Raw genomic sequence first — 20,393 nt, 5'->3', positions numbered from 1 at the left:
TAGATGTGTTTATTTCAATGTGTGATTTATTTGCTAATGCTGAGCATGCGCCTTAAATGCATGAATCCGAGCTTTGGGATTGTCACAAGGACTAGAGATGCGATGCATGTATATAGAAGGCCAGGACACCAACAGACGATGAGATTGATTGCAAAGAATGCAATGATCGGGAATATAGATATGAATATGAGACCTGAAGAAGATTCAAGCTGCTCTGAAAGCTGCTCCCAGAATGTGTGAGTTGAGTATCTGTCGTTGAATGGAATACCAGGAATCATATGAAAGAGTATGAATGTTGAAATGTTGTAAATGGTCAATGTTAGCTGCAAACTAGTGTTTGAATTGAAAGCGATACAAAGTGTGAGATGGATGAAAACGAGTGCTAGTGGATGGATGAGCCAGCTGCTTTTGTTTAGAGTCCATGCGATGTTTTGAGAGATGTCTACGTTTTTTGGTCGATTGCTGGGCATGATTTGCAAGCATTATGGATGTAAAATATAGAATGGGTTTGATTGACGTGTGAATGGAATTTAGGGGCTGTATTGCATTGATTGGTGGTGAATAATGCTCGAGTGGTGCATCAATTTCATTAGCACGTGTATATGAATAATTGTTGATCCTGAGTGATAGCGTGGTTCTGAAAGAGCTTTGCTCGAATGCATTTCACACAGATTCTAAGATTGTTGGCCGTTATTCATTAATGGATGGAACGGATATCCCATGGAAATAGACAGGTTTTTTAAGAACCTTAGGAAATATCAGGATATGGGAGGTACTAACCATATTTATGGAGAAGCTGGTAAACAACCTGAACAGCAATACGAGGCAGACAAGTATGCATGTAGCATATGTTATATGTCACCTGATGAGCCAGTTGTAACGCTTTGTGGACATCTTTACTGCTGGGGATGTATACATGCATGGTCGCAATCTGTTGGTGGATGCAGGTTCTGCCCAGTGTGTAGATCAAAGATGGAAATTGAGGAACTTATACCTGTTTTGTCGGTGTGCAGTAAGAAAAGATGCGGACGAATACCTCCAAAACCTGTGAATGGGAAAAAACTTACCAAGGTGATTATGCCTGGATGGAAGGCGAACGACAGAAGACTTATTGGAAGCATGGTGCTGCTAGAGTACAATCCTGAGGTGCTTTCATACAGAACAGTAATGGGAACGTTTATGCTTGTATGCATTTTTGTAGCAATAACCTTGAAGTCGTATCTGCTTGGTGGATAGTAAATATAGAATCTTTTTTATATCAGTTTATTTCTTGTGTGTTCGCTGCTTGGATGCCTCTTGCACAATCTTTTCTTCAGTCATCATTCCCTTCTTCTTTCTTATCTCATCAATATGCTTGTTGAACATGGCATCCTGGACACACATGTATCCTTTTTCCTTCAGAAGCAGATATCCTGTTCCTTTGGTTTTGATTTTAATGTCTTCTAGAAACATAGAGTATTGTAGCTGTGGAACAAACGCAACAATCACACAGAACCCAGTGGATTCCTCATACTCCTCCCGCTGTACAATGCAATAGTGCCTAGAAAGAGACTTATATGTTTCTCCAACAAATTCCTCTTGCATAGATATGGTGCACTCATAAAATGATGGAGATATCATTGGCTTGCATGAAAGATACACTGATGAAATAGACTGCCTGACAAATGAATAAACTATATCAGTCTGAATATCTTCAGCGTATCCTTGTAAATCAACAACAAATCTTGTTTGGCAGATCCTCTCCATGATTAGCGGGCCACATGAAGCAAATGTTTCAAGAACACTACTGATTGTTTGTATGAATACATCAGATACCACAACAAACTCATTTCCATCACTGTCTCTCCATCCTTTATGCTGGATGAAGCATTCATCATCTCCGATTGACTTGCATACCTCAACTTTGAGTATAAGGTTGCCCATCTCAAATACGTCACTCGAGTAATCAATCGCATACTCACAGAAGCGATCATCTAAACCCATTACAGAAAACTTAAATCCTAAATATGTTAGGTCAGTGATGATTTTTTCAGACTGCACCTTTCCTGTGCATGAGACCTCCACTTCTCCATATTTGTTGACCTTTGCCTTGAGAAATTGCTCTGTACATGACATCACGCGCAGAACACTCTTCAACTCATCTAGTAGCTGAGGATCTTCAAGAACAACCTTGAATTTGTAGAAAGGCGTGACTTTGCTTTCGAAATCCATCGAATGCGTGGGAACATCCATAACCAATGAATTCTTCATCAAATTCCCTTTGATGCACACCAATGCAGGTCCCGATGCTTGTTCTACCTCAATTAGTTCATTTATCCCAAAGCAATACAAACCTTCAACAACAAATTCAACTGTGCTTTCGTGGTTGATAGAAAACAACGTCTGGTCAGTTTTTATTGTGCCATGGAAGATCCGTGTTACAAAAAGCAGCGAGTCTCTTGAATACATTCCAGCATTCTTCAGAACTGAATATACTGTTACGCCCATCACTGAAGGCGAGCGTGCTTCACACTGTGGCATTGCTCTTAGATTTACAGCATCAGACTGTAGAAACAGCTTCCATTCATCAATTCTATCACACTTCACTGAATTAAATATTGCATCAGACAGCGGAAGAACTGTAGAAAGTATGTTTTTCTTGCTTCGACCGCATATATTGAATCTTTCCTGCAGTCTGCCTATATCTCCATTATCGATTCGTTTATGCAAATGAAAAATAAATTTGATTGCATCCTTGATTGTCCCTTTTGTTTGCACAACGCTCTCAAAACCTGAATTGCTGATTCCATAACACATCGTTGCACAGCACAATATAATATTATTTCTTGTCCATTCAAATACATCTTTGCCAACCAGTCCATTGATTGCAGACACAACTGCCATGGCCTTGCCGTACATCTCTTCAGACGTGCTGATCTTGTCTATTTTGTTGATCATCAGCACACACCGCTTTCCCTTCGTGTACTTAACAAGTGAAAGTGTCCTGGGTGTTATTCCCTCGTTGATGTCTATGAGAATAAGAAAACTATTTGACAATATGGAGCTTACCTGGATTAATGCTTCAAAGTCAACATGTCCTGGTGTGTCTATGAATATATGCTGTTGCCCAGCATGCTGAAGAGATATTGCACTTAGCTTCAAGGTTATTCCTCTTACTTGCTCATCCTCTCTTGTGTCCAGAAATCTGATTGAGCCTGCAAGTGTTTTTGAGATGCGTCCCTGAGATGCAATCAGGCTGTCTATAACAGACGTCTTTCCGTGATCGATGTGTGCGACTATGCTCGTTATGGTCAGAGTGCTGCCAGAGTCCATTCAAGGGCTGTCTGTTGTTTCATGATTGTCTCTAGCATAAATTGTAAGATAATTGTTTGTCTGATACTTTTATTTGGCTATGCATTGCTCCCATGCAGTTTGCAAAGGCATTTGACCAAGAGCATTCTAAAACTCAAAAAACACATCTATCGCATTTGATTGATAAAGATCATGACACATGCACACCAAAGTCTCCGAACACATCACAGCAATTGGGAAAATATATTGCAAACGGACTTGACATTCTTTCGCTCTCAGATATGAAGATTTCGATTGATAAGCATCAATGCATAGATGAAGATGCGAGCACTGAGGACCTGAAAAGCGATGGATTATTTGAATATAGGGATCTGTTTGGTGAGAATGCAGATACAGGAGACAATGTGTATCTTAGCAGTATTTATGAGATATACTCAAAGTTGAATATGAAAGTTGACAAGCTGTTTACAAGAGAATATTTTGATAAAACATTCATGAAGCAGATACTGGAAGAAGCATGTATTGGAAATGCAGCTAGGATAAGAGGCATGATTTGTAAGGAGATGCGCGATAGAGATCCACTGTTTGATGTGAATAAATATCAGGCACAAAGAATGGAGCGTAAGCAATCAGAATGCAAGCAAATGCATTATATGACAGATGGGTGCAGCATGATTAAGGATGTACAGGGAATGATGGATGATGCAGAATACATTGCTAAGATTGGTAGCAAGCTGAGGAGGATGTATGCAGAGGCAAAGCGAGAGGTTCTTGAGGTAGAGCTAAACTTGTCAAGAACATGCAGTGACTTAACGAGACAACTTGATGCATGTTCAAGAGAGCTTGCAGGACGAGATAAGGAGATTGAGGCATTGAAAGCAAATGAAGAACTGATTATTAACAGTATGAGACAGATGAGTAGTGATTCATGCAATGGAATGGAAATGACTAGTGAATGTGACTATCAGAATGAATTACATTCAGCTGTAGCAATGCAAATATTAAGCAATGCTAGAAATGAATATATGGATATGAAGCAGAGCGTTGAAAGAATGAAGCAAAGAATTGATGAATTACATCAAGAAAACCTTGGTATGAAAGAGACGATTGAGAATTACAAACAACAGGTTGGAAAGAATGAAGAGACAAAAAAGGAGCTTGAAATACTATTGAATGAAAACATTCGATTTTCTGAGGCCATTACAAAGCTTTGCAGCAAGAATTCAAAGACAAAGAATGATTTGATTACAGCAAGAGACATGCTAAAGCAAGCAAACGAGGCAATAAAATCTAAGAATGCAACAATAAGCAAACAGAAGAATATAATAGATGTCCTTCAATCTCGTGTTGGAGAAGAGTACTTGGTGCCAATGAACGAACTTCAAGAAAGAGTAGACGACCTAAAGACACAAATCAACCAGGAAACCAACGTTCATGAAAGAGATAGATTGGGCCAACAGATCGAAGACTATGAAAGAAGAATAGCCGATTTTCTTTGCCTTATAAAACGAAACTAAATAGGAATCGTAAGTAAAGCAATATTTTCAAGAAAAATGCCATTTAATAAAATAAACACATTATATCATGCAATCTGATTCCTAGATCAATTTAATCAATGTCTCTTGTAAAGACAGACACGATACACAGACTGATTGAATTCATATGTGCCTTCTCCTGCTAGCATACCCAAATCACCAAATGATATTCCAAAATGCCTCGAAACAGTTTCTTTAAGCTCTTGACATTCAACATCCACATCCACATCATCGCTCACACTCAACCCTGAACTCTTCCTGAGTTTCTGAATATAGCTGTGGAATTCCCTTGCTATCTTCATCTCAATAACCTTACTATTCATTGTATTATCAATAATAATGCCAAATCCATCAAATGCTTGAGATATCCCAGAATCGCATAAAATCTTCTTGCTAATAAGCACATCACTCGGCAGAATCTCCATTCCATCAATATTCAATGCTCCATTCATAAGCACTGCTGCCTGATCTTTTGACAGACCTCGTATAATTTCCATCTTTTTCTTCATGCATTCACCGCTACTTTTCAATCCCTGAAAATTCGGCTTTACACTGATCTCAAGCATACTCAAATCATCCTCCTTATGAATCACATCAAGAGCATTACACTCTTTCATAATGACATCAAGGTACTCTTGTATCTGGCTATATAATTCACTAGTACATAGCAGCATTACACTTTTCAGTGGTGTCTTCAATGATATCGCATTTGCCTCCCTGAGCCGTCTTACTGCACATATAACTTTCTTTGCTTCTTCAAATACATGGCTTCCTCCTTTACACTCAGGATACTTCTGGAAATGCACACTTTCTCCAGGCATCACCGACTGGTACGAATACTCACTGAAAAACGGCGTAAATGGCGCCATGGCAATTGAAAACATCCTCAATACTTCTCCAAGTACTTCATAATGCCCTGCCTTAATCTCCTTCCTGTGCATCCTAATGTACCAATTCGATAAATCATCCAAAAACTCAAGTGCTAGACTCAGCACTCCAGAAAGCTCATACTTCTTCATTCGTGTCTCCACAGCTTTAACAAAGTTTCCCAGAGACATTTTGATCCATTCATCAAGCGCAAGTGCTCCTTTGTGCTGTTTCACTTCACAATGTTGCTCTACATTATCCAATCCATTCTTACTTTCAATATAAAACCCTAGAGAGTTATACCATGGAATAATCAATGTCTTCAGCACATCCTTCACACCATTCTCATTGAATCGTAGATTCTCAGCTTCAACAACTGGACTAGATATCAGGTACATCCTTAGAGAGTCAGCCCCATATGTATTCAGTATATGGCATGGGTCCGGATAATTCTTTAACCTCTTGCTCATCTTCAATCCATCTTCTGCAAGCACTATTCCATTCACTATCACATTCAGAAACGCTGGCTGGTCAAACAAAAGCGAAGAGATCACATGTAGCGTATAGAACCATCCACGTGTCTGATCAAGTCCTTCCCCAATGAAATTCGCTGGGAATCCTTGCTTCACTAGATTACCTTCTTCTCCTATACCCATCTTCCTAATCCTATCTTCCAAACTCTCTGCATTATTGCTTCCTTCATTATTCTTATTAGACTCACTGAATGGCCAATGGTCTTGAGCATATGGCATGCTTCCACTCTCAAACCAACAATCAAGAACCTCATCAACTCTCCTATACTCTCTTCCATCTATCACAATCACAATGTCGTCAATGCTCTCCCGATGTATATCAACAATCTTCTTCCCACTCAATTCCTCAAGCTCTGCAACTGATCCAATGCAAATCACATCTTCGTAGTCTCCCGTAACCCATAAAGGTATCGGCGTGCCCCAGAACCTATTCCTAGAAATCGACCAATCTCTTGCATTCTCCAGCCAGTTGTGAAATCTCTTGTATTTGATTCCCTCAGGCACCCAGTTGATCTTTTCATTATTACGTAAAAGCCTTCCAACATGGTCCTTGACTCTAACAAACCAATTCGGAACAAGCTTATATAAAAGAGGTGTATCAGATCTCCAACAGAACGGATATTTATGAACTATCCTGTTATTCATCATTACTTTAGATTTTATCGCCTCTAAAATCTTCTTATCACAATCTTTCACATACATTCCTGCATATTCGCTTACCTCGTCCGTGTATTTTCCATTCTCATCAACAGGGCACGGCACAAGATCATTCTCACGTATTAATCCTTTCTCAACAAATACATTGTAGTCGCTCTCTCCAAATCCAGGTGCACAATGCACTATTCCTGTTCCATCAGTGCTCGTAACAAATCCAGACCCAAGTACCTTGAAAAAGTCCTTCTTTCTGTACTCTTCAAAATACCTAAATGGTGGCTCATATTCCAAACCCTCAAGTACATTTCCATTCATCTTCTTGATCACCTTCACATCTTTGAAATACTCGTCAACTCGTTGTTCACACATCAAGTAGCATCCTGTTTTGTGCTCAAACATCACATAAACAAACTCCGGGTTCACCACAAGCGCACAATTAGCTGGCAGTGTCCATGGAGTAGTCGTCCATGCAATCATACTCACCTTCTGTCCTTCAAGTGACTCAAGCAACGGAAAAGCGATCAGAACTGATGGATCACTTACATCCTTGTAGTTCTGATTCGACTCAAAATTACTCAGCGGCGTGGAACATGTTGTAGAAAACGGCATCACTCGAAACCCTCTGTATATCAATCCCCTCTCAAAAAGCTTCTTAAAGACATTCCACACACTCTCCATAAAATCTAGATCCATCGTCTTGTATCCATTCTCAAAGCTTATCCATCGTCCAAGCCTTTCAACAACTGCCTCCCACTCCTTACTGTACTTCATCACTATTCCTCTGCACTCTGCATTATACTTTGCTATTCCCATCTTTAGCACCTCTTCTCTACTGCTTATTCCCAGGCTCTTATCAATCTCATACTCAACAGGAAGCCCGTGACAGTCCCACCCAAACCTGCGGTCTACATCAAATCCTTGTTGGTAGAAAAACCTTGTCACAGTGTCTTTAACTGTTCCGCTAAGAATGTGTCCATAATGCGGCAGTCCTGTTGCAAATGGTGGACCATCATAGAAGGTAAACTTCTCCCGTCCTTTGCTTAAATCACAGCTTCTTTCAAAACACCTGTTCTCTTTCCAGTACTCCAGCACTTTCTGTTCGCACTCTACAAAATCTGCATTCTTACTGTACATTTTTAAGGATGCAGATTTCTACTCATTTGAAGCTTTCAATTGATCCAAATATTCATGCTATGCACTACTAAATTAATCCACGCGAGCATGAATGCTGTAAATCATCAAATTAATCGGTTCGTATCACATATCACCAAATATCAATGAACTTCTCCATGTATTAGCATTCAATCAGAAACAAAGAAAACAATTTAATGTTTGCATTACCTTAGCTCTAGCTCAAGCTCAATGTATTGGTGAATCCCAGGATGTAAAATACATATCCCATAGCTTTTCAGATGCAAATTCATACACTCAAGGTATGCATTGACTGAATCAAATATACTTTTTCTACGGCCAATCAACAGTGGAAACACAAGAGCAGTCTTCAAAAATGACAAAAAAGATACAGCTTCGGCATCCTCCAGTATCTTGTTCAACTCACAAATGATCTTGGTCCAAGTATCACCATCAATTCTATCTGCAACCATCTTTGGCATCTCAGTCACAAATGCAATCTTATTTGTTCTGGGATCTCTAGGGATTTGTACACAGACCACGCTCTTCTTCATTTATCCATCTTACTATCAAGGGCATCTTATAATGCATTCCAACACAACACTAGCATGCCAGGTATATTGTAATTTATAATAATGACTTTATGCATGAATGCATAGATGCACAAATAATGTCAAAATGAGCAACCCATCATGTTCACATTACCTACACTTGAGTATCCATATGATGCGCTTGAACCTGTGATTGACCAAGATACAATGCGGATCCACCATACAAAGCATCACCAGGCATACATTACTAATCTGCAGAAGGTTCTTGCCAACAATGATCTTGAGGAAGCAGAACTGATGCACTATGTCAAGAACAGTCGTGGAATCAAAAGTGTCCGTACAAGCATAAGGAAGTCGATAGGCAACTTTGCAGGAGGACACTACAACCACAGTTTGTTCTGGAGAATGATGTGCCCGCCTGGTACAAGCAAACCCATAAGCCATGCGCTTAGTGAGATGATTAAGAAATCATTTGGGTCACATGAAAGCATGATTGAGCTGTTTAATGAGAATTCAGCATCGCTTTTTGGATCTGGATGGGTGTGGCTTTGCTACAGACCAGAAGAAGATGGGCTTGTAGTGAGGAAAACATACAACCAAGATACAATATGCATGAGCAACTCGAGGATGATCCCAATACTTGGACTGGATGTGTGGGAACATGCATACTATTTGAAGTACAGAAGCTCGAGGATTGAGTACATAAAGAATTGGTGGAATGTTGTGAATTGGGGATTTGTCAACAGACTGTTTGAACAGACTGTTCTGAATGACAAGAGAATGATTGTTGAATCAGATGGTTCTATTAAATTTGTTTGATTGATTGAATCGAGTTCTTTGGTCATGTAGAAATGCATGAGATACACAAGAGAGTATTGATAAATGCAATGTGCTACACCATTCATACTCTTCTGAATCTCCATCTACAAAATACTTTTGATGCATAAACAGCAAGTACTGCAATCGGAAAGAGAAAGTAGTCGATCATGCATTCACAGTTGTGTCTTATCTGACATAGATACGTGAATGTGTCTGATGGAATTGCTCTTCTTGTTTGCATGGCATTCAGGAATGTCATAGCTCTTTGTTCTGCAGTGCACGGAGCCGACATTTCTTCTATTGATTTTGTATAGGACGACTTTGTTGTGTTTTCTCTGATGTATCCAGGTGTAAGGATAGATGCAGTATTGTATATGTAAAGATGGATACCTAATTTTTCCATTTCATCCTGAATAGTATAGAATAGAGACACAAGTGCAGCTTTTGATGGTGAATACGATCCAAATCCAGGAAAAGTAAACAATGACAAGGTTGAGCTTACCATAACAAATGAAAACGGTCGCTTGTTGACTCTGGCATAATGGCTCAGGACTGCAACAGTGCCCAGGTAATTTGTATCGATGGATTCTTTAAAATGATCAAATGGCTGATCAATGAAGTATGATGGATGTGCAATCCCTGCACAGCAGAATATGTAGTCGTATTCTGTGGAATCAAGGCATATATCCAAACAACTAACATCCATCATCTTGGTGTTGAATCCCCACTCCTTCTCCAATGCTTTAAGCTTTTCAGCGTTTCTTGATGTTACTGTGACAGTGTTGCTTGCCTTCTTCAGTATCTTTGCAAAAGCAAGCCCAAGCCCGCTACTTCCACCAACAATCAGAACTTGTTTGTTTCTTATACAATGTCTTCTGAAAAACACACGTGCAATGCTTAATCCTAGTATGCCAAGCGAAAGCACAATTGCAAGCATGTGTTTGTGTACTCCAATAACATAATCAATGCATTGATTAATTGATCATCATTTGCAATAAATGAAATGCAATTATGCAAAATCATAATTTACAAGGTTTGTTGTAATTAAATAGTTTGGACACATATGTCAGTTAAGATCGTTAGATACTGGATTCTGCACATCTGCCTGCAATTGAAACGCCTATACACCTGAAACACAAAGTATAAATAAATGATTTATTTTTGTTCTGATGACCGCCAACTTTCTAAAGTCAGGTACACATTCATCACCTTCAAGACCTGTCTTAGAAGACTTTGGCATCAAAGAGGAAAGGTACAGGATGAACATCGGCAAAAAGATCAGGTATCTTGTGCGAGAGATGGGAATGAACTCGATAAGCGGTGTGGTGTGTGACAACACAAGGTATCGTAGCATCCTATCCAAAATGAAAAGTAGAATCGATGACAAGATACAGGCCTGACTATGCCCTTGTTTAATTTGCACAATAAACTCTTGTATACCGTTTTTACTACTTATTATGTATGCAATTAGTTTTACATACATCGCTGTGGTTGTTTGCGTGCACTCTTTATTACCTATAGCTGTGTTAGAATGCATATTCGGACATTCTTTCTGTTTTGTCGATGTGTTCCTGGATATTTCTTCTGTGCTGCGATCCAAATAGATCTGGATGTATTGAGTATATGATAACAAGCTTGGCAATCTAAAATTAATACTTTCACTTACCTGTAATATAAATATTCCAACTATCATCAGCAGTATTAAATCTATACTTAGGAGTTTGTCGATGTTTGTGGCTACGCCTGGCATAAGAAATGCAATGTGGAAAATCATGGCTGTGAGCAAAATAATCCACTGAACTTTGAGCTTTGTCTCCACGCCTCTCGAAGAGCGGCTCCTTCGCAAAAATAAGTCGTTTAAGTTCTGTACAATTACAAATGTAAATACAACAAGTCCTGTATTTGCAAGCAGTAGCAGATACATGAGCTGCTCATTTATATTGCGATAAGCTTTCTTAAAGTTGTCTACAGATGTGAGCAGTGTCCCAAGAACACAGCAGTTCATGAGCATAAGAATGTTGGCAAGCAGTAAAAACAATGTTTTTAATGTTGTCCGTATCATGTGGCATGGGTTCAACTACACTTGTAAATCCCTAAACCAATAATACATATGTAAGCATGATCTGTAATGCTGTTATGAACTGAATAATATAAAATCTGTTGCTATTTATTGGCTGGCCTTCTTGCTAAGAACATTCTAATCGATGCAAGCAAGCCTATTGTGCCATAGAATATGAACGTGCTGGTGTCGTGATGTGGAATAGACAGCAAGGCAACCACATCAATCATCGAAAGAAGCATGACAAGGATGTTTCCTGCAGCAACGGTCAACAACCACATTGATAGTGATAGTGAGTTCATTGACTCAGGAGCTTCTGAGTAAATATACTCCAAGCCTGTTATGTTCAGCATTACTTCACCAGCAGTCAGCAAAATATACTGAGGCAACTGCCATAGTATTGATAGCTGCTGATGATTGTATGCAAGCACATCTACTCTATGTTGTATGAATGCAGATATGAAGAAACTGATTGACACAAATCCAATTCCTGTACTCATCCTCACAACTGGCCGAAGGTGAATGCCTATTGCATCAAGTATTGGATAAACTACCTTTGAAAAGATTGGAATAAGTGCTAAGGTGAATATTGAATTGAATGCCTGCATTTGTGAAGGAACAATCTCGAGCTGTATTCCAAATATGTTTGCATGTGTGCTCATTTTGGTGCCTTGTTCTATCCATGACGAAGATTGCTGGTCATACAGCATCCAGAAGAATACAGCAGGTAAAAGTACCTTGGAAATCTGCACGAGCTTTTGCTGATCACTTACTGATACCAAATGATGTACCTTTTCAGATGCGGTGGCTGCTTTAATTTCATTTTCTTGAGCTACTTCTTGTTTTTTATTGATCATTGTCTTTATTGCAGTGCCAAGTATTCTAAATGTGTCTGCAAGTTGTTGCTTCCTAGGAGGTTTTATTATATATGAACTTTTGCCAGACATAAATAGAAGCATTGATGCTCCAAGTAGTGTGCTTGATGCTCCAAATGCCAAAGGATAGCACGATTGCTTTCCAAGGCACCCAACATCAGATAAAACCGGCATCATAATCATTGAGGCCATGCTTCCGATATTAATTGCGAAGTAGAAAAGATCAAAGAACCGTTTTCTGTCAGATGTGCTAGCCTGTCCAAGCTGGTCTCCACCAAATGCAGCAACGCATGGTTTAATTCCTCCTGTTCCAAGCGATATAAGCAATAGACTTGTCAGGATCAATCCCTGAGATGCATATTCCATGGAGACATATGTAAGGAGGAGAGTACCTACAAGATACACAGAGCCTAGAATGACTATGGTGTTGTATTTCCCCAATACCATATCAGACACAATTCCACCCAGTAATGTAAACAAGTAGCTCATTGAGATGAACAAGTGGAGGAATGCTGTTGAGCTCTTAGCAGAGAAAGAATATTGTACCCGCAGGAATGAGAACAGAATTGAGCGCAGTCCGTAGAAACAGAATCTCTCACATAGTTCGTTTGACACGATCAGCACGAGTGTCTTGGTATTCATTGTTTTTCGTGTACATTTGTTGTTATTAACCCTTAAACCTGTTTTAGCATGAACAATAAAAGTGATTATGTGCTCAATAGCATATCAGAGATAAATCTAACAGATATTGAGTATGGTGATTTGTATCATCGGTGTACCTGTATGAAATACAGCCGTGGTGATCATGAAAGGATGGTTATGTATGATATCTTGTATGAATGCGGACCTGAAGTTCTGATAATTCACAGCAGCACAGGTTTTCCATTTTCATTGAAGCATTTAAGAAGGCTCAAAGGAAGAGTAAAGATATTGATTACTGAACATCATGCATTTGATGTCATAGTAAACAAGATAGATGACTTCAGTGTGTTTGTGGTGTTCTCATGTGAGTTCAATGATTTTGAGCATGAGTTTATGCGGCAGGTATGCATAACTAAACAGAAAACAATTTTATTACTATCTGAGCATTTGAATTGTAATTCAGATGAAAACACGCCATTAAGTTTAAATGAATTTAAGAATACGCTGAGTGTTTCATTGACAAACTTTTAGTTGTTGTGCTTTATGAACTTTTGGTTGTTATGTTTAAAATGATGAACTTTTAGTCGTTATGCTTGGATGATAAATACATTCGTTGTTATGATTGAATGATGAATTTTAGATGTTAATCATGTATCTTTACTTTTTTTGAATGATAAATTCTGATTTATTGAAGATATTCGTTATTTTATTTGAATGATAAATATCTTCATTGTTAAGTATATATCACTATTGCATTGTAGGTAAATATTTAATGGTCTTGGCATAAATGCTCTAATGCATCATGATGTGTACAGAGGATGTTAAGGTACTGAGCCAAACTTTGAGTTCCATTCAACATAAGTCTCCAGATCACTTTCAGAAACGCTTTTTCTGATCTGTCTAGTTGCTTTTATGAAGTCTTCGAGGTTTATAGGCCTTGTGTCGTCGCTCTTGAAGTCATTTATGTCGTCAATCTCCCTCAGAGGTTCCAGTGATGCTTCTCTGCACAAATTAAATATGTCCGATCCAGAATATCCTTCTGTAATCTGCGCAATCTTATCCATGTCAGTATTGCAAAGGACATTGCTGTATTCTCTGATCAGATGTTCCACCATCTTTCTTCTACCCAGAGGTTCAGGCAATGGAACGTATATTCGCTTGACTAGTCTTCGCCTTGCTGCTTCATCTATTTCATGCGGTCTGTTTGTTGCGCCTATCACCAGTATTCTGTCGTTTCCAGAGGTCGCTGCACCATCAAACTGCACAAGGAACTCTGTTTTTATCCTTCTGCTGCCCTCATTCTCATTGTCTGATCTCTGAGACAGTAACGAATCTATCTCATCAATAAACACCACAGATGGCTGCATTGTCCTTGCAAGATAGAATAATGCCCTAACCATTTTCTCACCTTCGCCAACCCATTTCGATGTCAGTGATGATGCACTGATCGAAAAGAATGTTGCCTTACACTGGCTTGCAATGCACTTTCCTATCATTGTTTTTCCTGTTCCTGGAGGTCCAAATAAAAGTAATCCTCGTGGCGGGCCTCTAAGTCCTGTAAATAGATCTGGGCGTAGCATTGGCCACAGCACAATCTCATTAATTGTTTTTTTTACGTTTTCTAGGCCTATTATGTCATCCCAGCCAATATTCACAACTGCTTCAAGTATTTCGTTTCTGATCCTGTCGAGTATGTAGCTTTCGATATTCGATTCGTTATCGACTTCCTCTTTACCTTTCTGATCCTTCTTGGCGATTTTTGCGCCAGCAGCCGTTGAGAATTCTGGATATTCGTTCTTCACTGGTACAGGAGATGATAAACACTGAGCTTCAGGTGTAAAGAAATCTCCCTTGGCAGATTTGTTGCCATTCAATAGTGCTTCCACTTCCTTAATGTTCAACTCTTCAGGAATTGCAGTAAATGATGCAAGAAGTGGAAGTATGTCGTTGTTTCTGGCAACATCAGCAAGCAGCTCAGCATACAGTGGTTGCAGGTATTGCACAACCTCATCGGTTCTTAACTCACTGGGTAGAAGCGTAGGAAACTCAGGGATGTTGTGTTTCTCAAGTATAGCCTGTAAAACATAGAAGCTATCATCCATCGAGGGCCACTGATATGCGCTTGTGGATACGCTGATGCAGAAATATTTAAACATCTGGCAAGCAGCCCCTAGAGTGATGGACAGCTACAGGATAGCAATATGCCTCAAGAACAACCCAAGTAAGATGATAGGGACGTTTTTTGCAAACGAGGACGGGATGGTAAAGCTTGAGAATGCATTTTTTGAGTCAAACTCGAAGATTGTGTTTCCTACGATTGTGATTTCCGAGAGTGATATTGTGGGAGTGATGAGAGTTGAGGATTGCGAGGTAAGAAGCATAGCTGAGAAGAGTGGTGGCAAGAACGTAAGCAACGAAGGATTGGAACATGTGGATGGGGAGTTTAAAATAGATTCTGAGATTTCTAATGCAAAAAGAACAAGTACAGGTGGAGTAAGTAAGATTGCAACAGGTGATTGTGGAGTAACGCATAACTATGCTGAGGCACAACAAGAAGGAAAGGATTGGAATCAGTTTGAAGCAAACTCAAAGCTTTTTAATATAGACGGAAAGTTTGATGAGCAAGAGTACATGGAGGTGATTGACAGGACATGTGAAGTTTATAAGGCAAATATATTAATTGCAAAAAAAATTGAGAATGAAATAATGCACTCAGCAACAAATGATCAGCATATACTTGAGGAGCGAGGAGTGAAGGTAAACAGAGAGGAAGATGCATATTCAAGCGTGATTAGAAAAACAGAGGGTACTGAGGATGCAATACATACTGAAACATCGTTTGAAGGAAGAAAGGACAAAGCAATGAAACTGAAGAACAACACAGTTAGAAGAAAGATGGTGATAGAGATTGAAGGATTGTCACATGAGACAGGTACAGAAAGCTCTGGATTTATAGACGGAAGCAACAGAGAAGATAAAAGAAAAGGGGAAGTAGGTAGAAGCATAGGAGTGACAGATGAGAAGAAGATGAATGGATCTATACCGAAAAGCGTGACGTATGGATGGATGAATACGCAATTTGAGTCGATTGATCAAATGCTCAATACTATGAAGTCCAAGTTTGTTGGGAAGCTTGCAAATGAAGAAAACGATCAGAAATGGGGAGCTGGGATTAATTGGAAGACTGGAGCAAAGAGTGTAATTTCAAGGTCCATGAAGACTAATAAGGCCCCATTACTTGGAAATAAGCAGATAATTAAGAAGGGATCGACTACGAAGTAATTGCTTATGTTTCTATTAAATTTATGTTGATCCTGCACATGTTTGTATTGATGATTATTTGTGCATAGTAAGAAAGATATGAAAACTTATTGATATAGAAAAGTATCTTAAATACATCTTTATATATAATGTGTGGTTTAGAATATCTGATGGCACATGCTTCTGTAGCAAATCTTGCGTGCCCAGATGCAATGAAGACGATTATGACGTCCTTTAAGTCTCCCATACATCTGATATCTTCTTCCGGGGTACAACTTTGTTATGGATACAATTACGCATCCACTAGAAGAATCGTATCCGTAGTATATCCCGTTTCTCATGGCATGTGTGATTGTAACAAAGAAAAGCTTGATTACATTTGCCTCTGCTGTTGCAATAAAGCTGAATGTAAGTCTGGGTCTAGGTTTTGTATATTTGGTACCTAATAGTACAACAGACGCCTCATGTGTTAAGCTTAGATCGCTTTGTTTTACATCTGTTTGCTGTAGTGTTGTCTCCTGATCCAGCGATGTGTCTATGATTCCACTATCGTTTAATTCATTACATTTGTAGCCGTCATATAGAATGTTGTATTTTCCGCATTTCATGCACTAATGAATATCAGGGCAAACACTCAACTGTTGACCATCTGTCTACAATATGGACAATTTTTTCTCGCTTGTAGCCACATCTCAATGCACTTTGAGTGGAAGCGATGACCACAAGTAAGAAAAACAAACTTATCTACTGTTGCATCAAGACACACACTACATATTACGCTTTCTTGTTCATCAGTTGCATGAGATACACTTCTGACACAGCCATACTCTTCAACATCAAAAAGATCGTTCAATATCCTGATCAGGTACTCATCATCCGCAAACACTTTATTCATCTGTGTTAATGCATGCATAAATTTCTATACCTCTTTCATGCAATAGACATTAATCTCTATAGACTCTATAGATCTTTTATGCATGTCTTAAAATCTCTTTTTCATGCATTACACAGATCTTAAAATCTCTACAGCTCTACAGCTCTTTAATGCATGTATAAAACAATTCACATATCTATTCCAACACATCTTTCATAATTGAACAACTTCAAATATCACTGCAAAAATATAGTAACAAACACATTCTTTATTTCCTAATTTTTGTGGTAATTCGAATGCAGCGCAAGCTTCCGGCCTTCATCAAATCCTTTTCCACATACCGAGCAAATATGCGTCTTAGCAGACTCGTCAGACTTCTTATGAATCATTTTCACATGTGTCTCAAGCTTCTTAGACGTATCAAACACATTCTCACACACTTCACAATCAAATGTGCTTTTACGGCATTCTATCTGCTTCTTTCTATGAACAGGCTTACTTTCAGTAGCCCACATCATAAACACCAATGGCTCGCCACCAAGTGTCTCAACTTCAACTGGAACTTTGGAGAACCGTCTGATCTCTTCTTTTCGGCATTCACTGGCCGCCTCTGCTTGAGAAATCAGCACCTGGGAAAAATCAACACTCCTGTTCTTCTTCATCACAGTATCAGTCTTCTTCTCTTGCATGTCTGCATCATTAGTAACATCCTCAGTAAGCAGTTGCTCCAGATCTTCCCCACTCTCGTTCATTCAAGGGATGCTTCGCGCATCATTTGTCCATATCCTCATTGTTACTCAAATTATATTAGAACAACATACAAACTTATCAAGCTAACTTTAATACGCTACATAGTACAGAAACATCATCATAAACACAGCCAGCGCAACATATATCCAGTAGTCGTTCAGCATGCTCTTAAGATGCATCCTGTGTATGTTCTTTTGCATCATCTTTGCCTCGTCAGCCATCTTGCTAACAAGCTTGTTCAGATTGTTGATGTTCTCGCCTCTCTTTGTTATCATGTTCAGAGACTCGGCAAGCGCTCCTTTTGTTTCCTTGACAACAGCCATTCCCTGCTCATAGCTTGAATCTCTGTTAAACTTATCAGACGCACACTTGATCGTTGGATCAAACGCATAGTAAGTGGCTTTTGCATCATCACTGTATATCTTCATAAATATTCCAATCACTTGCTCCATGTATCCGCTCTCAAGCTTGGAAGATGCATATCGATCTCCTATCACTGCAATCACTAATCCAGAAACTGTCTTCAGATAAAACACAAATCTGCTATCAGAACAATTCAATGTGTGCATCTGCTTACTTTCATTCGTAATAGACTTTACTGCATCTCTCAACTCCTTTACTACTTCATTCCCGGGCTTTAGAGAGTTGCTTTGCGGTGAATACTCACCAGAAAGTATCTTATAATCGTTCATTCTCATTATCTGTGTATACAAAATCGTCATCTAGGGATCACAAATATCTCTAATTTTCTATTCTCTCCTTCTTGTTATGCATCTATTATATTTAAGCATTGAAGTATGTATTCATTGATAAATAAATTCAAGTATTCGAATATTCATCAAGTGTTTATTCAATCATTCAAATATTAAAGTATGTGTTCAATCATGCTTATTAATTATTCTATGTCATGTACATTACTATTGATATTTACTCAAGTATGTATTCAATTATTCGTATTCATTCAAGTATGTATGCATTCATACTCTGTTATGTTTGTTGATATTATTTCATGCTCATTCATTAATGCAAATTACTCTTCTATACCATCATCCTTCATGCTACTTCATTCATACTTATCCTCATTCATGCAAATCACTCTTATCTACTGGATTATGCTCGACTATAAATTGCTCTTTCTTCAAGTGATTCATGATTTCCTTCGGATACTCACTGCTCTTAAACCAAAGCCCATATATCCCTCCTTCTCCATTACTCAGCGTCATCAAACTTTCCCCCATCCCCAGCTTGGTTTCTTCACTCAACTCAAACACAAAGTCATCCAAGCTTTTTCTGTTTAGCACTCTTATAACAATCAATGGCATATTCTTTCTTCTATACATCACAAATGTCCCCTCAACATTCATCTTAAGCCACTTATCCCCGCCATAATGATATACGCACGTAAAGTTTGCCACATACTCAATTTCATCAAGTAAGCTGTCCATGCTCTCAATCGCAGACCTTAGCACCTGGCTCTCTCTATCATTCATCACGAGGGCGCTGCATGCAATAAAACTTATTGAGCGCTCCCCGCCATGCTTGAGCCGGAAGAAGGCGAAATACCTGTCTTCCAAAGATTCACACAAACATCCATGGAGTATGAAATGATCAGAACAATAGGCGAGGGCACATTTGGACAGGTAATCCTTGCAAAACGAAATAGAGCAAAGTACGCACTGAAGAAAGTCAACAGAACAGAGGATGGCATACCAATAACAACAATACGCGAAATACAGACATTGAGGGAAATGCATCATCCAAACATCATCAGGCTAATTGAAGTAGTGGTTGACTCAGGGAAAATATACATGGTATTTCCATATGTGCAGCATGATCTCAACAAGTTCATTAGGAACAAAAAAATGAGCACAGCCAATATTAAGCATGTGTTCTTACAGATAACAAAAGGAATATGCTACATGCATAGCAAAGGAATAATGCACAGAGACCTAAAAAGCGCAAACATCTTAATAGACCAGAACTTGAATGTAAGCATAGCAGACTTTGGAATGGCAAGGCGTACAACAAAGGCAGGAATTTACACACCAGGGATGGTGACTCTCTGGTATAGGGCTCCTGAAATTCTGCTGGGACGGCCAACTTACACATATGCTGTAGATGTGTGGTCTATGGGATGCGTTCTGGTTGAAATGTACCTAGGAAGTATGCTTTTTCAGGGAAGCACAGAAATTGCTCAGCTTGAGATGATTATTCATGCATGTGGATCAATAAATGAAAAAACATTTCCTGGAATCAAGGATATTGCTGGAATCAATAGTTTCAGGTTACCACAGTCACCACGACGAATAGAAAGCATAATTGAAAAATACGATGTATCAGCAGTAGACATAGTCAGCAGAATGCTATGTATTGATCCATGTAAACGAATAACGGCAGATGAGGCCCTTGGAAACAAATACTTCAGCTCAGATAGTTCGGAAGTCCGCTTTAGCCATGAAAAAGAGCAGGATACTCAATACAAAAGAAGATGCCAGAATAGAGAAAATAAATAATGTATCATAATCACATAAGAATTGTTATATCACAGGGT

General features: G+C 38.9%; 19 protein-coding genes across 19 annotated transcripts; 6 read left to right on the top strand and 13 right to left on the bottom strand.

Moving 5' to 3' along the window:
• Positions 1–26: 26 nt before the first annotated feature.
• Positions 27–470, bottom strand: M896_121030 (uncharacterized protein; the record flags this gene model as incomplete). Its single annotated transcript, XM_014707437.1, has 1 exon — positions 27–470. The coding sequence occupies one exon, from the start codon at positions 468–470 to the stop codon at positions 27–29; it is 444 nt and encodes a 147-aa protein (XP_014562923.1).
• Positions 471–720: 250 nt separating this feature from the next.
• On the top strand, positions 721–1,236 carry M896_121020 (uncharacterized protein; the record flags this gene model as incomplete). Its single annotated transcript, XM_014707436.1, has 1 exon — positions 721–1,236. The coding sequence occupies one exon, from the start codon at positions 721–723 to the stop codon at positions 1,234–1,236; it is 516 nt and encodes a 171-aa protein (XP_014562922.1).
• Positions 1,237–1,263: 27 nt separating this feature from the next.
• M896_121010 (translation elongation factor 2) lies at positions 1,264–3,312 on the bottom strand (the record flags this gene model as incomplete). The annotated part of the gene is made up of 1 exon (XM_014707435.1): positions 1,264–3,312. One exon carries the CDS (start codon positions 3,310–3,312, stop codon positions 1,264–1,266), a length of 2,049 nt encoding a protein of 682 aa, XP_014562921.1.
• Positions 3,313–3,404: 92 nt separating this feature from the next.
• On the top strand, positions 3,405–4,808 carry M896_121000 (uncharacterized protein; the record flags this gene model as incomplete). Its single annotated transcript, XM_014707434.1, has 1 exon — positions 3,405–4,808. The coding sequence occupies one exon, from the start codon at positions 3,405–3,407 to the stop codon at positions 4,806–4,808; it is 1,404 nt and encodes a 467-aa protein (XP_014562920.1).
• A 95-nt stretch (positions 4,809–4,903) lies between these two features.
• On the bottom strand, positions 4,904–8,014 carry M896_120990 (isoleucyl-tRNA synthetase; the record flags this gene model as incomplete). The annotated part of the gene is made up of 1 exon (XM_014707433.1): positions 4,904–8,014. The coding sequence occupies one exon, from the start codon at positions 8,012–8,014 to the stop codon at positions 4,904–4,906; it is 3,111 nt and encodes a 1,036-aa protein (XP_014562919.1).
• A 203-nt stretch (positions 8,015–8,217) lies between these two features.
• M896_120980 (uncharacterized protein) lies at positions 8,218–8,565 on the bottom strand (the record flags this gene model as incomplete). The annotated part of the gene is made up of 1 exon (XM_014707432.1): positions 8,218–8,565. One exon carries the CDS (start codon positions 8,563–8,565, stop codon positions 8,218–8,220), a length of 348 nt encoding a protein of 115 aa, XP_014562918.1.
• A 138-nt stretch (positions 8,566–8,703) lies between these two features.
• M896_120970 (superoxide dismutase) lies at positions 8,704–9,381 on the top strand (the record flags this gene model as incomplete). The annotated part of the gene is made up of 1 exon (XM_014707431.1): positions 8,704–9,381. The coding sequence occupies one exon, from the start codon at positions 8,704–8,706 to the stop codon at positions 9,379–9,381; it is 678 nt and encodes a 225-aa protein (XP_014562917.1).
• An 82-nt stretch (positions 9,382–9,463) lies between these two features.
• On the bottom strand, positions 9,464–10,318 carry M896_120960 (uncharacterized protein; the record flags this gene model as incomplete). Its single annotated transcript, XM_014707430.1, has 1 exon — positions 9,464–10,318. The coding sequence occupies one exon, from the start codon at positions 10,316–10,318 to the stop codon at positions 9,464–9,466; it is 855 nt and encodes a 284-aa protein (XP_014562916.1).
• A 183-nt stretch (positions 10,319–10,501) lies between these two features.
• M896_120950 (uncharacterized protein) lies at positions 10,502–11,305 on the bottom strand (the record flags this gene model as incomplete). The annotated part of the gene is made up of 1 exon (XM_014707429.1): positions 10,502–11,305. One exon carries the CDS (start codon positions 11,303–11,305, stop codon positions 10,502–10,504), a length of 804 nt encoding a protein of 267 aa, XP_014562915.1.
• Positions 11,306–11,544: 239 nt separating this feature from the next.
• Positions 11,545–12,957, bottom strand: M896_120940 (putative proton-dependent oligopeptide transport protein; the record flags this gene model as incomplete). The annotated part of the gene is made up of 1 exon (XM_014707428.1): positions 11,545–12,957. One exon carries the CDS (start codon positions 12,955–12,957, stop codon positions 11,545–11,547), a length of 1,413 nt encoding a protein of 470 aa, XP_014562914.1.
• A 48-nt stretch (positions 12,958–13,005) lies between these two features.
• M896_120930 (uncharacterized protein) lies at positions 13,006–13,488 on the top strand (the record flags this gene model as incomplete). Its single annotated transcript, XM_014707427.1, has 1 exon — positions 13,006–13,488. The coding sequence occupies one exon, from the start codon at positions 13,006–13,008 to the stop codon at positions 13,486–13,488; it is 483 nt and encodes a 160-aa protein (XP_014562913.1).
• Positions 13,489–13,778: 290 nt separating this feature from the next.
• On the bottom strand, positions 13,779–15,059 carry M896_120920 (putative AAA+ class ATPase; the record flags this gene model as incomplete). The annotated part of the gene is made up of 1 exon (XM_014707426.1): positions 13,779–15,059. The coding sequence occupies one exon, from the start codon at positions 15,057–15,059 to the stop codon at positions 13,779–13,781; it is 1,281 nt and encodes a 426-aa protein (XP_014562912.1).
• A 76-nt stretch (positions 15,060–15,135) lies between these two features.
• Positions 15,136–16,239, top strand: M896_120910 (uncharacterized protein; the record flags this gene model as incomplete). Its single annotated transcript, XM_014707425.1, has 1 exon — positions 15,136–16,239. The coding sequence occupies one exon, from the start codon at positions 15,136–15,138 to the stop codon at positions 16,237–16,239; it is 1,104 nt and encodes a 367-aa protein (XP_014562911.1).
• A 137-nt stretch (positions 16,240–16,376) lies between these two features.
• On the bottom strand, positions 16,377–16,826 carry M896_120900 (uncharacterized protein; the record flags this gene model as incomplete). The annotated part of the gene is made up of 1 exon (XM_014707424.1): positions 16,377–16,826. One exon carries the CDS (start codon positions 16,824–16,826, stop codon positions 16,377–16,379), a length of 450 nt encoding a protein of 149 aa, XP_014562910.1.
• A 26-nt stretch (positions 16,827–16,852) lies between these two features.
• M896_120890 (uncharacterized protein) lies at positions 16,853–17,131 on the bottom strand (the record flags this gene model as incomplete). Its single annotated transcript, XM_014707423.1, has 1 exon — positions 16,853–17,131. One exon carries the CDS (start codon positions 17,129–17,131, stop codon positions 16,853–16,855), a length of 279 nt encoding a protein of 92 aa, XP_014562909.1.
• A 236-nt stretch (positions 17,132–17,367) lies between these two features.
• Positions 17,368–17,844, bottom strand: M896_120880 (uncharacterized protein; the record flags this gene model as incomplete). Its single annotated transcript, XM_014707422.1, has 1 exon — positions 17,368–17,844. One exon carries the CDS (start codon positions 17,842–17,844, stop codon positions 17,368–17,370), a length of 477 nt encoding a protein of 158 aa, XP_014562908.1.
• Positions 17,845–17,931: 87 nt separating this feature from the next.
• On the bottom strand, positions 17,932–18,564 carry M896_120870 (putative synaptobrevin/VAMP-like protein; the record flags this gene model as incomplete). Its single annotated transcript, XM_014707421.1, has 1 exon — positions 17,932–18,564. The coding sequence occupies one exon, from the start codon at positions 18,562–18,564 to the stop codon at positions 17,932–17,934; it is 633 nt and encodes a 210-aa protein (XP_014562907.1).
• Positions 18,565–18,921: 357 nt separating this feature from the next.
• On the bottom strand, positions 18,922–19,332 carry M896_120860 (uncharacterized protein; the record flags this gene model as incomplete). Its single annotated transcript, XM_014707420.1, has 1 exon — positions 18,922–19,332. The coding sequence occupies one exon, from the start codon at positions 19,330–19,332 to the stop codon at positions 18,922–18,924; it is 411 nt and encodes a 136-aa protein (XP_014562906.1).
• Positions 19,333–19,377: 45 nt separating this feature from the next.
• On the top strand, positions 19,378–20,355 carry M896_120850 (serine/threonine kinase; the record flags this gene model as incomplete). The annotated part of the gene is made up of 1 exon (XM_014707419.1): positions 19,378–20,355. One exon carries the CDS (start codon positions 19,378–19,380, stop codon positions 20,353–20,355), a length of 978 nt encoding a protein of 325 aa, XP_014562905.1.
• Between the last annotated feature and the right edge of the window lie 38 nt (positions 20,356–20,393).

This window comes from Ordospora colligata (assembly GCF_000803265.1).
Source record: "Ordospora colligata OC4 chromosome Unknown contig_12, whole genome shotgun sequence".
NCBI classification, from domain to species: domain Eukaryota; kingdom Fungi; phylum Microsporidia; family Ordosporidae; genus Ordospora; species Ordospora colligata.
The sequence above is the reverse complement of the archived record's forward strand: the minus strand, read 5'-3'. Positions and strand labels throughout refer to the sequence as shown.